Source organism: Vulpes vulpes, unplaced genomic scaffold, assembly GCF_048418805.1.
Source record: "Vulpes vulpes isolate BD-2025 unplaced genomic scaffold, VulVul3 u000000647, whole genome shotgun sequence".
Classification (NCBI taxonomy): Eukaryota; Metazoa; Chordata; class Mammalia; order Carnivora; family Canidae; genus Vulpes; species Vulpes vulpes.
In genome coordinates this window covers 73,607-86,971 of record NW_027325811.1, presented here as the reverse complement: position 1 = coordinate 86,971, position 13,365 = coordinate 73,607, and the positions used below count along the sequence as shown (strand labels likewise).

Sequence of the window (13,365 nt, the reverse complement as noted above, 5' to 3'; positions counted from 1 at the left end):
TGCTGGATAGAGGCCCCTAAAATAAAATAGGACGGGGATCTGCGGGAGAGCTGTGGCCAGCTGTTGGGGCGGCGGGTGCCTGACCCCCCGACGGCGACCACCTACCTGGAACTCAGGCACGACGGTGAACAGTGTGAGTTTCCTACACCCTATCTTCGCATTGTCAAGGTCCCACGTCTCTATCCCTTTTAAAGACGCAGGCAGTTTGAGGTCTTAAAGGGTAGGGACGGGGCGGGGGGGGGGGGGGGCCAGGGGTAAGCCGTGAGACCGGCCACAGGTGTCCCCAGGTGAAGCCACCTTAGATCTCATTGCAAAGTGCTCGCCTTGCACCTGCACCGCCTCGCGCCCTGCAAAATCCCTGCAAAATCGGTCTCTCTCAACACGGCCTAACGCTTCCGCGCTGCAACTCGGGAGTGTGTGTGCGCGGACCGGGAGCCAGGCGTCGTGCAGGACCGCGGCCGGCGGGCTCCGCGGGGCCCGGAAGCTCCCCCTCCCCCCCCCAGCAGCCTTCGGGCCCGGGGACCACGGCCTCACCTTGAAGCGCACCGGCATGTCGCCCGGTGCTGGAGCCCCCGCCACTCCGACAGTTAACGGGACAGAAAGCCCCGAGGGGGCGGGGCGACAACAGTAGGTTCCCTAGCAAAAGCCTCGGCCTGGCGTCCCCGACTACGCGCCGGCGCACTCCGCGCCTGCCGCCTTGAGCCCCGTCGCTCCGCCTTTCCCCGCCCACCCCCAGAGCTAAGAGCCAATCGGGACTCGGAGGCCTTCCTGACGTCATTAAGATCTGACCAATCAGTGCCCGGAAAGGAGACGCCCGCCTCCCGCCGCAAATTGGGGGACTAACAGAAATGGCGGGCGGAAGGCTGGCCAATGAGGCTCCCGGAAGGGCGGTGGGCGGGACCCCGCGGGAGCTTCGTCCTAAGGAGAGTTCTGGGCGCGTCCTGTGTGACCAAGGGTCACCCCTGCAGGTGGGCTGCGTGTGTCGCACGCCTCGCTGGGCCGGCTTCGTGACGTCGTAAAACGTGAAGGTGTGTCCTTAATTCCGCATCTGTGACGAAATCGGAATGTAGGTTTTGATGGGTTTTTTTTGTTTGTTTTTCTGATATGAAAGAATGTTCAGGTCTCTTCTGAGAACCCGTTCCTACAGCTGACAGGCATGTTACACCACGTATTGTCACATCAAAAAGGGTCGGGCAAACAAATATTGCTTAGGCAGGCCCCCCAAAATTTATTTATTTATTTATTTATTTATTTATTTATTTATTTATTTATTTATTTATTTATTGTGACTCTTGCAAGAGAAAAATGCTCACTTCCGGTGACGTTCTTGCCTCCCCCGGCCCCGCGCCCGCCGCCCGCCGCCCGCCGCCTGCCGAGGAGAGAGGCGCGCCGAGCTCGCACGTCAGGGACCATGAATGAGGCTCCCAGGTCCCGGTTCCCGAAGAGTCCGCGTTGTCGCTCCTCTCACTCATCTTAAAAAATAATATGCATCTGATTTGAACGGACTGTTGCCGTCGCCAGCAGGTACTTCTCTACCATCGACAGAGCACTTGCTCCGGCGCTGAGGATGGGAAGGACAGAATTGTCCAGGCAGGTGCCCAAGACACTTGCAGAGAAGCATCCTCTATATTCAATGATAGTATAATGTGTCATTCTACTAAAGTTTTAGTTGTAAGGTACCACCGGGCAGCCCGGGTGGCTCAGCGGTTTAGCACCGCCTGCGGCCCAGGTCGTGACCCCGGGGTCACGGGATCGTGGCCCAGGTAGGGCTCCCTGCGCGGAGCCTGCTTCTCCCTCTGCTTGTGTCTTCGCCTCTGTGTGTGTGTGTGTGTGTGTGTGTGTGTGTGTGTGTCATGAATAAATAAATAAAATCTTTAAAAAAAAAAAAAGGTTAGGGTCATCAGGAGTTGGAGGACAGAGTTGTCCTTGAGGGCAGGAATGATCAGAAGAAGCCTCCGGAAGAAATACTGAGACTCCACCTTGATGATAAGAAGGACTGACATAGAGGAAAACGGGATGATCAAAGGGCAGATGCCAGGCTTCTTCCAAGAACCGCGAGGACAAGTGCCTTTACTTTTGTCATTTGTTGACCGAAGAAAAGTATACCGTTTTTTAAACTTCCAAATAGTCATAGCTATCCAGGAAGCCTTTTCTGCAAAGACTCATCTCCCTGGATCCTAATTGATGTCTCTGTTCTTCTTCACTGTCATGGAGATATTTAAAAATTCATTTGAAGGAGGCACCTGATATCCGAAAACAAAGAGAATATTAAATTAGCCCCTATGTGGCCATGCATCCAGGGGGCCCTTGATAAATGTTAATTGGTGATGACAGCATCTCTGTCGTGTAAATTAAGAATGGCACAAACAGGACACTGTGGAACATAAAACGAAGGTCCTCTGCAGGGAAACAGCCCGGATCTCACAGAGTAGGAGAAACACAGCCCTAGTTGTATGCACAACTTTGTTATGACACAATACTGAGGTGAAATCAGTAAAAGCAAGCATGCAGAATGTAGCCTGTCTGCTAAACAAGGGCCATGATGACTGCAGTGGAGCTCTGCTGAGCATGGAATGAATGACAAGAACAGCAGATGGTAAAAATAACTGAGTCATAACCTGGGTTTGCTGAGATGTGTTATAAGGACTCAAGGAAGAGGAGTACTTTACTTTTTTTTTTTTTAAGATTTTATTTATTTATTCATGAGACACAGAGAGATAGAGGCAGAGACACAGGCAGAGGCAGAAGCAGGCTCCCTGCAAGGGACCCAATGTGGGACTCGATCCTGGGACTCCAGGATCACCACCTGAGCCCAAAGCACATACTCAACCTCAGCCACCCAGGCGTCCCTACTTTGCTATTTTTAAATGAAAGCCCACTCAAGTTAATGAGGGAAAGACATAAAAATGAAAAAAGGAACAACCTTAGTAAACGAGAGTCTATAGCCTGTGTTTTATCAGCTTTTACACTCTCCGCTACTGCAGGAACAGCCCCAGAACCTACAGCGTTCCACCCGGGTGTTTTGGGGCATCCCTAGGAGGTGTCTCATGTGCCTACAGCCACCACGTATGGTATGCTGGGCAACACTGCCTCATTCCAATAGCCACACATCTGTCTGTGTCACTCTTGCTGCTGGTCACCACAGCCGCATTTGCTGAGTCCTGAAGTCTCCACTGGGCATAGCATGAAGCCTCCTTGGACTGCCCAACCCTGCTTATGATCTGTGACAAGGCACCTCTCTCGCATTTTTGTGTTACCCTCTATTGAGTATCACAGTGTCTTAGAGGGCTTTTCCATTTGTTTTTTAGCCTTTCTTCTCTCCAAAGGGAATTCCATGGATCCTGGGCCAGAAAGTCACCCTCAATGATAGGTTTCATTCTGTGTTATTCTATGACATTCTATTCTAGATATGCTTCTCTCTTCCACTAGCCAAGGCCCTCTTACTAGGACAAGGGTGTCATACCTGGCTCCCTCTTCCTTTTGTTGATTTCTCTATTTCTCATGCAAATAGATTTCTCTTTAATATGCATGAGATTAAATTGGTACCATCTCTATGAAAGACAATTTGGTAATCCTTTCCACCCAGCAATTATTTTTATAATTCGTTTACAACTTTATCTTATAAATATACTTGCCCACGTGTGAAAAATATTTAAGATTGTTTACTGTATTGTTTAAAGCAACAAAACTTGGAAATAATTTAAATGTACATCCTAGTTAAAGATATTATGGTTCCTCCAGTGCCCAGAACAAGGACAGGCTATGCAGCAGGTCCAATTGACAGTGCAGGCTGCTCTGCTTCTTGGGACTTCCAGCCCAGCAGATCCAGCTGGGTCAGACCCGCTTCAGGTGTCAAATATTACATCCATCAGGGTCTGGCTGGGAAAACAAACTACCAGAGGCATTTCAAAAAAGATAGCTTAATATAAACTGTTGGTTAATGAGTTATTGGAGAACTTCAACAAGCTAAAAGGAGAAAACAAGATAGTAATTCCAGAGAGCAGCTCATACCTCTGAGGTTAGAAGAGCAGAGCAAAATGTTGATGTTACTGGAACACAGTTTTCCCTAGAAGCCTCAGGGAATTGGCGAGACCTCTGAGAAGGGTCACAGCCTAGCTGGTATTGGGGCTTCTTAGGGAACAAAGTGAGGCTGCCTCTGAGAATGACAGAAAAAAAAAAGGAAGGGAGGGAGAGAGAGAGAGAAGAAAGAAAGAAAGAAAGAAAGAAAGAAAGAAAGAAAGAAAGAAAGAAAGAAAGAAAGAAAGAAGAACAAGAAAGAAAGAAAGAAAGAAAGAAAGAAAAGAAAAAAGGAAAAGTTGGAGACCAATCAACTACTACCATGGAGCAAAAGGTCATTAAGTTGCTGCTGAGAGCAAACAGCAAGCAAAAGCAAGTATTCTGGTCTCTAGTATCCTCTCTTAGCAGTCCTAACGGAGTTAGCAGGATCCAAAGAATCTGTAGAGGCTAGAAGGTAAGATTGGAAGTAAGAGACTATAACTTATTAACTTCCACTCATCCCACTCTTAAAAAAGAAGAAGCATGTTTTTATGAGCTAACATAGAGTTAAAAAAAAAGTTATAGACAAGTGTGTATGGTATACCATCGGTTGGGATAAAAGACAAAGAATGATGTATATAATGCATCATTCACAGGTATTTGTTTCGTCACTCACAAGTCTAACTCCAGTAGCAGCAGCTATGAAGGTAACATTTCATTCAACTTAAAAATACGTGAAAACTTTAAGGAATTGGTAGTTATGGCTCTTCTCTTCATGAAATAACTGCACTGGCACTTCCTAGATTCATTTTGATTTGCATATATTGCAATAAGCCTATTGCATCTTTTAGAGACAAAAACATATCAAAATCCTTTAAAAACAACCTTTGGGGATGCCTGGGGGGCTCAGTGGTTTAGCGTCTGCCTTTGGCTCAGGTTGTGATCCCGGGGTCCTGAGATCAAGTCCTGAATCAGGTTCCCCACCAGGAGACTGCTTCTCCCTCTGCCTCTCTCTGTGTCTCTCATGAATAAATAAATAAAGTCTTAAAAAAAAAAAAAACAACCTTTGCACTCAAAATATAAATACACTACTCATTCTATTAAAAACAGGAAATCACCCGCTTCACAAATCCAACAATCTCCCATCATTTCCTCGGCAGCAATTGAAACATTGGGGAATCTGTATTCAAATTTGTGTTTGTGTGTTGAATCTGTATGTGCTTCTAACCATATCTTTATGTTACAAACAAGATGTATTACATATAAGCAGAACACCTGCAGACAAAAGGTGTTCTTTTGTCTTATCTTTGAGGAAAGAAGATACCAAGAAGGGTAGGACCTAGCCCCTGCCTTCCAATCTGATTATAATCGAATCAGGGAACTGACACATATACAAAGAGCTCAGGAAATGATGGAAAGAAAGATTCAAGGAAGGGGCTAAATGTGAGCACTTGGGTATTCTGAAGATGCTTTTAAATCCAGTGCCAGAAAGTCTGATCCAAGACTGGGGACTAAAGAGCAGACAGGATAAGACAGCTGCTTTTAAGTTCCATCCTGGGAAACACCTGATCTACAGGACCTTTCACTTTCTCTTTTGTTGGGCCCTAGGTAGCTGAATCCAGGCCAGAACTAACATTTGCCCAAGACTGGGTCCCAGAAAGGTAAGTTATTTGCTCTCTGTTGTCTTTTTTTTTTTCCTCTTGTTGCTCCAGAAATCAGAGTAAAGCTGTTTTAGAACCTACTGTTCCATCAACACAATGATACATTCGCCTTGGTTTGCATACATGTAATTTTTTCTCAAATACCTTGCAAGGTAACTGAAATTCCAGTTTCCAGGCTTAGCAGTGCTCTTGAGCTCTGTCGCTTCCTCTTGGGTCATATTTACGTGGGCTTTCCTTGGTAAATCTTGATCTCAGCCTCTGCCAAAAAGCGATCAGTCTGACAGCCGCTTTCTTTGGCCTTTTTCCATAGGTTTTAACTGCTTTTTCCTCACATGAATGAATTTCTGATTGCACAACTGAAAAGAAAAATGACAAAATTAAATCAATGGATTCTGTCTCAGAAGCAAAATTGCTGAAACTTCACATTAGTGTAAGAATCAGATAAACAGGGTGTGTGATTAAGACTCACCAATGAGCCAAGTGCAATTTATCCTCCAGACTTTTCACCATGGGATGCCTTTGTTGACAAAGAAGTGTCTGGCTTTTGAATCAATGGGGCACCTTTTGGAGGGACTCCAGGTTCTCTTGACAACATGTACTTTTTTTTTTTTTTCTTTCTTTCCTTTTTTTTTTTTTTTTTTTTTTTTTTTTTTTTTTTTTTGTGAGTTTGAGGGACTCCTAGCCATACAAGGCCATAACTGAATAAAGTAATTCTTAGTAAGGCATAAGCCAGTGCAAGCCTCACATACCATAATAACATGCTGTGCCTCCGCTGAACAAGACACAGGGAACAAAATATGAAGGCACAAAATTCTTTTCATTTCAACGCCTTCACTGTTGATGATTCTGTTATCAAAAAATTGCCTTCCCTTTTCTTCAGTGATTATTGTCTTAAATCACCATCTTTGTGAAAGTATCCACAGGAACACAGTGTTTCTAGAATTGCTAACTGTAGATTTGGAAGCATTAATTCTCTGGCCACTTGAAACCAGATATATCTTAAGGTCATATCAGAGGACACGGTCTTCCTAAGAACCTTCCAAATCTCTACACTACACCGAAATAAATTTTGAAATATTCTTTTATCACATAGTGTATAAGCACCTTAAGAACTTCAGGTCAAGACCAAAGTCTGTTATTATTCCTTCTGAAATTGCTATTCTATTACTAAGGCTATATCAAATATCAATAAGGGACTAAGAATTTTTCAAAACATAAATCAGTTATCCTCTCCTTAGCGACTTAAACTTGTTGGTTCTCTTTAAAACTTATTCATTTGGGGACACCCGGGTGGCTTAGCAGTTGAGTGTCTGTCTTTCGCTCAGGGTGTGATCCCGGTCCCGGGATGGAGTCCCATATCGAGCTCCCTGCAAGGGGTCTGCTTCTCCCTCTGTCTGTGTCTCTGCCTCTCTCTGTGTCTCTCATGAGTAAATAGAATCTTTATAAATAAATAAACAAACAAACAAACAAACAAACTTTTTCATTTGGGTTTTGCTGGCACAATGAGTTCATCAAATTTCAGTACCATGTTGTTCATTCTTCAGTTTCTCAACTTCTGGTGATTGAATACTGTTCGATCCTATAGAGAGTGATAGACCCAATTGTAAAATATCACACATATGAGTTTAAAGAAATGGATTCAGTATCACTGAGCACAACTTGCAGAATAAATTTTAGGAATCATGCTTGTGGGATCCCTGGGTGGCGCAGCGGTTTGGCGCCTGCCTTTGGCCCAGGGCACGATCCGGGAGACCCTGGATCGAATCCCATGTCAGGCTCCCGGTGCATGGAGCCTGCTTCTCCCTCTGCCTGTGTCTCTGCCTCTCTCTCTCTCTGTGACTATCATAAATAAATAAAAATTTTTAAAAAAAAAGGAATCATGCTTGCTTAAGTTAATCAAAGCGGTGGCAGATACTGAGGCTGACACTGCGAATCCATTCCAACCTCCTCCTCATGTACTGCAGAAATCAGAAAGCTGCAAGGCCCTTTGCCACTAGACCCTTCACAGCTGAAAGTCAGGCATAACTTACCTTTTGCTGATGAGAAGCACTAGCATAAACGGAGTTAGATGGAAGAAAGGCAAAGCCCAGGCACCTTTGTGATGGTGTAAATCATGGCGGGAGCAGCAGTAGCATGGTTCTGAGAGTGCGGCAGCTCCATCAGCAGCTCCCTGATTACTGCAGGAGTAACAGAGTTTGGGAGCCAAAGCTTACAGCAGTGGTTTAGTAACTTAGCAAGGAATCTCCTGGTTCTACAACTTCCTGGTATTAGTGGGTCTATTCTGTGATGTGGTCCTAGAATTGACTTCTTCTGCCTTCCCAAGGATTCCCAAGCCACTTCGTGTCACTCATCTATTACCACAATAATGCTGTATAACAAACACCTCCAAATGCAGTGGCTTAAAATAATAACCACATTATTGCTCATGAATCTGTGGGTCAGCTGGCCAGTGTTAGTAGTCTAGGTTGAGCTTGGCTGACCTCACTGAGCTTGTTCAGGTATTTGTGCTTAGCTTTTGGGGAAGCTGGAAGCTGGCCGGTCTCAAGATGACCTCAGCTAGGACAACTCTCGCTGTTCCTTACCTTTCGATAGGCCAGCCTGGATTATTCTCATGGGAGATGAAAGTACCAAGAAGGAGAGCAAAGTGTGCAAGGTCTCTTGAGGATTAAGTTTAGAAATTGCACACTATGACTTCTGCCACATTCCATTGGCCAAATCAGGCCAAAAGGCCAGCCCAGATTCAAGAGGTAGGGAAACAGACTCAATCCCTTGGTGGGAGGAGTTACAAAGACCTGGTCTTTGTAAAGGAGGAAGGAAAATGTGGGGCTAATTACAACCCATCCGTCTCAACACTGAACACCCTGAAAATACCCTCTCTGCTTTAAATAGCTGAATAAAATATGTTCTCTGCTGTTTAACTCTGACCAATACAGTGGTGAGTTATACATATGCATTTATCTCTATTGCCTCTTAAAAAGCCATAAAATGACAATAAACGAATGAAACAGGTATAAATTGACGAGGTCGGAGAGAATGGCAGAGGAGATAACTGCAAAATAGAGACATCACCAAATATTGGTGATGTGGAAAACAGAGTTTGTTGCAGGCTGGGCTCTGTGGGAAGCAGACCTCGAGATGAAGTTGAGTGTGCTGAATGTTTATTAGTGAGGGGTCCTTAGGATCAACACCCTAAGGGAGGGAAGGGAGCAGGACTGGGTAGAAGAAGTCAGACTTTGAGGCAGGCCTGACTTAACCTTCAGTTAACCCCATGGGGGGTCCAGAACTACAAGGGCCTGTCAGACTTATCCTGTGCTGGGCCTTAGGAAGAGCATGGCCTTGGGGAAAGTGGTTCCCTGCAGGGGAGGTAACAGTAGAGGTCACAGGCAGTAGCAGCAGCAACTATCCTCCCCTCAAGTGGGACAGGGACAAGTGCGTCACCATAGGTATGTTCCTACTAAGTAAACAAAAACCCATGCATTTGAAGCCAAAGGCAGAATTATCTCTGTTCCCATCAGGAGCTGGTCTCAGCATAGCTATGAGAGTGTGAGTCCCCAAACCTTCAAGAGTGAAGGAGGGTACCAGCCAGCACTGGGACCCTTAGTTCTGGTTCAGAACTCCCAGAGGCGAGATGCTGGACCCAACTCCCGCAGTGCCCTTTCCCTCCCCTGGGCTGTCTCCTCCACCCTACCATGCTGCAGTTGGCTTTGCTCTTACGTCAGCCCATCCACAGCCTTGTACATCCAGAGACTCTGGTGGTGCTGGTGCCATGCAAACGGTTAGGAAAGCCAGGTGCAGGAGCCAGCAGGACATTCTGCTTATGAATTTCACAGGCAAAGGGTGGGAATTGGAGCTGGAGAACACAGGAACCCCCTATCTAAGGAGCAAAAGAAAAATAAACTGGACCTGAGGAGGTGGCCTAGGACTTGCCTTTTTACCTATAGGTATATAAAGCTCACATTTTAAAAAATTGTCAATACTAGTGAACCAGAAAAAAAAATATTGACTCCCCAAATTTAATTCCAGTTACAGTCATTTATAAACTGGCTGCTGCCATTTATACCTGATTGTCATATAGCAAGATAACAAGTATACATGTCCTAGAGTGTATGTTCAGTAAATTGATTGGAAAGCTAAACTTTCCGGTATATGGACAGCCATTAGGCTTTGCTATTTCTGCCTTGTGATCCAAGGCTCCCCCCATCACACTGGACACACTGGAGGGCACACAAGCCAGAGGGCAACTCCATTCCCTTCTGATGAGAGAATGCTCTGTGGAACAAATCATGTTTCAAATAAGTGTTCTGTTTACAATATAAGCTGCATTCTTATTTGAATTGTGACGTTCTCTTGATCATGGGCTTTTATTGTTAGGAAAGCAACGGTCCATTTCCAATACATGCTTCATCTCAGCCAAATGCAGGAAAATGTGTGCAAACACTTCATGAATTTGAAAACATTGTAGAAATGGGAGCAGCTCCTGGCATTAGGTGTTTAAAATAGTCTCCTTTTGAACCATTTTGTGTGACTCCTCATCTTTGCTCTTCCTAACAGTGGAACTCACACAGTTCTACATAACTAATTAGTCTCCAATTTATTGTGAACAATACCTTTTCTAATTATTATTCTTGTTATGTCTAGTATTTATTGAGTGCTCATTACATGTCTTAGGACTGTATATGCTGTATCAGAATGAGCTCATTAGGAAAACAGAGCCACTGTAAATGGTATAGAAATAAGGGGCTTCGTATAGAAATGACAGCTTACATAGATATGAGAGGAGCTGGAGGAGGAAAGGTCTAGAAGGTGGCAGCCAGAGAAGTGGAGAGTCACTGATGTGTTCAGTCTGAAGTCACAGAGTGTGAATGGAGAGACTCAGCTGATGGGGCATGGAGCTCCGTGAGAGCTCATGGAGAGGTCTGTGAGCCTCTATGTCCGGTGAAGCCCTGATGAGCCTAAGTAACTATTATCCCAGAAACAATGGTCTCCCTTCACTTCTGCCTTCCAAGTCTTGTACAGGTCACAAACTCCAACCTGGAAGCACAAAGGAAAGGAGATTTTGGGAAGTTCCAGCCATGTCTGGTAGTTCCCAGCCTTAGATAGGAGTGATATGAGTTACCATCAGGCAATGCAGCACACAGACAACTCTAGTATCTAGGAAACAAGTGTTACTGTTAGCATTTTTTGTCAGTTAAAATTCTGAGATGTTTAACGACTTGCCTGAGGTCACATGCTAATAGGTGGCAGAGCTAAAGCTCAAACCCAGGCCTGTCTGATACCCATGGTCATACTTTTAACAACTCTTACTTAATGGCTCTTCAAAATCTATAAATACTATCTGTCAAAATATTTAATACTATTTTCTGTGTCTGTGAAGACCAGAGGCATATGTTTCGACTATTCTAGAACACTATGGTTAAGACATACAGATTTCAGAACTAAAGTGATGTGTCAGGGATGCAAGTCTTTATTGGGGCTGAGCTGGGACATTTCTGCTGAGGTATTAGGGGTTTGGCAGCTTACAGAGCTACATCATTGGGAAGTCTCTTTTCATCCTCTGGCTGAAGAAAAATTAATAATGCCTATACCCCTTAATTCTCCCAACCTTTCTACATGCTGTGACTACACAATGATACCTTGAACTCTCCTTTTGGGAGAGAGGAAAGAATATGCTTTCCATTACCTCAAGCCGAGTGGAAAGAAGTTCCAGGGAGTATTTGGAGAGTTTGACAAATGTTCCTTGGACTTTGCGAAACAGAAAGGCTATTATCTAATTCCTGCCTGGGGACTCACAATGGTGAAAGATGACAACTAGAATTGCTGGTTTAATGGCAGAATAACAAGAAGTGAGTACATTAGAAACAAACTACACTTCTGCCCACAGTAGGGCAAAAATGTCTGGATTTGCTTATGGGCCAAGTTGAACAGATGGGAGGGAGCCAACCTGGGGTCATGTTCGCTCCTACCCAAGAGTATTGCCTGGAGGGGAAATGTGACCCACAGGTGGATTGTTACAAGTCCAGGTGCTAATGGTGGGATCATGGTGGCTATTGATGTATAGCCCCACCCATACCAGGGAAGCTGCAGTCAGAGGTCCTCAGTGGGCACACCTCCATGTAAACATCCCTCAAGGGGAAAAGCCAGCAATTGTGCACCTGCCACCTCAGAGGAAATCATCAGATTACAGGCTGCACAAGCCACAAAAAGTCCTTTTCATTAATCCCTTCTCCTTCTGAGGCTGGCCCTGGAGAGGTCAGAAACAGTACCTACAAAACAGGGAAAAGTAGATGGACAAGGTAAAAATGAAGAAGTAGAGAAGTCAAGTATGTGTCTCTCTCCAACTGGGCCAGTTTTTTTTGTTTTGTTTTGTTTTTTGTTTTTGTTTTTGTTTGAGAGGAGGAGTGGGGACAGCCGGAAAGGAAAAAGGAACCAGATCGAGTTTTATACTACATGAGGACTTTTAAAACCACCAACTGGAGGCTGTTCTTATGACTAAAAGTAACCATGGGATTTTTCCCCCCTCTCTATGAGTAACTGAAAAAGTTTGGGTACCAAGACTGTACCCAGGAATGGGATCTAACAGAGGGAGAGAGGAAAGAATGAAGTTGATGTCTAATGACCCTATTCAGTCCAGCTTGTAAGTAAAATGATTATACCAATATAATAGGAACAATGAAATAACGTGAGAGAATTCTTAGCAACTAAAAATATTATAGCAGCATCTTAAAATGCCGTGTAAGAGTTAGAAAATAAAGTTGAAGCCACCTCCTGGAAGTTAGATCAAAAAGAGAAAAAATCCATAAAAAGAAATAAAATACAATAAAAATCAACAGTCACTGAGGAGGTCCAAAATCTGACATTGTAATAGGAGTTTGTAAAAGGGAAAACATGAAAAAAAAAAATGTAGAGAAAGAAATTAAATTTTTTTTTCAAAAAATCTTCCCAGAATTGAAAAGATGAGTTTCTAAAATAAAAGTACTCACCAATCATATGTATTAATCATTCAGCAAATATCTGAAAACACCTTTCATGTGCTAGGCCCTATTCTAAAACTACAGCAAAGACTAAAACCAAGGATGTACGTCCCTGCTAAGTAGCTTGCATCCTACTCAGAGAAACAGGTAATAGACAAAGAAATAATTACATATGTCATATGGTGATAGATGTCATTAAGAAAAATAAACCAGAATAAAGGAATATGAGATAATTAGATGGTGGGAAGGGATTGCTATTTTAGGCCAGATGGTCAGGGAAGGCCTCTCTGATCACATGAGAGTTGAGCAGAGGGAGCAAAGACAGACCTGCTGGAAATAGAAGCACAGCAAAAGCAAGGTTCTTTGTCCGCCGTGTTCACTAATGTATCCCAACTGTCTAGAATAGTGCCTGGCTGACAGTAGGCACTCAAGAAACACTTGTTGAATGAATAAATCAAAGCATAAGGAAAAGCATATGCAAAGGCTGTGGCACAAAAACATCCGTGGTTCCTTCAAGAATGCCAGCATAGCTGGAGCAATGGAAGCTTAGAGAGGAATGGTAAGTGATGACCTTGTAGGCCATGGCAAGGACTTTGGATTTTATTCCGAGATAGACAAAAATCCATTGCAGGTTTCTGGACATCAGAGTGTCATGATACAATTGTATTGTTAAAGAACCACCCTTGCTTCTTTGAGGAAGGTAGACCGTAAGGAGGTGAGGCTGGGAGCAGAGGCAA

At 44.2% G+C, this 13,365-nt stretch overlaps 1 protein-coding gene and 1 long non-coding RNA gene across 5 annotated transcripts in view; both read right to left on the bottom strand.

Moving 5' to 3' along the window:
* The window catches only part of MDM1 (Mdm1 nuclear protein), a 30,392-nt gene extending 29,659 nt beyond the window's left edge, over window positions 1-733 (bottom strand). For 3 of the 4 annotated variants that reach the window (XM_026001753.2, XM_072746178.1, XM_072746179.1), the window contains exon 1: window positions 535-732. In XM_026001753.2, the coding sequence (XP_025857538.1) occupies window positions 535-552 (18 nt within the window). In that variant the 5' untranslated portion in view covers window positions 553-732. Of the gene's footprint in view, window positions 1-534 lie in introns of all 4 variants that reach the window. The other variant, XM_026001752.2, reaches the window with a different exon arrangement.
* Window positions 734-1,343: 610 nt separating this feature from the next.
* Window positions 1,344-12,463, bottom strand: LOC140597509 (uncharacterized). The gene is made up of 3 exons (XR_011999342.1): window positions 6,127-12,463; window positions 5,802-6,013; window positions 1,344-2,243 (listed from the first exon to the last, which is right to left on the bottom strand). It is a non-coding gene; the product is annotated as an uncharacterized lncRNA (long non-coding RNA).
* Window positions 12,464-13,365: the final 902 nt, after the last annotated feature.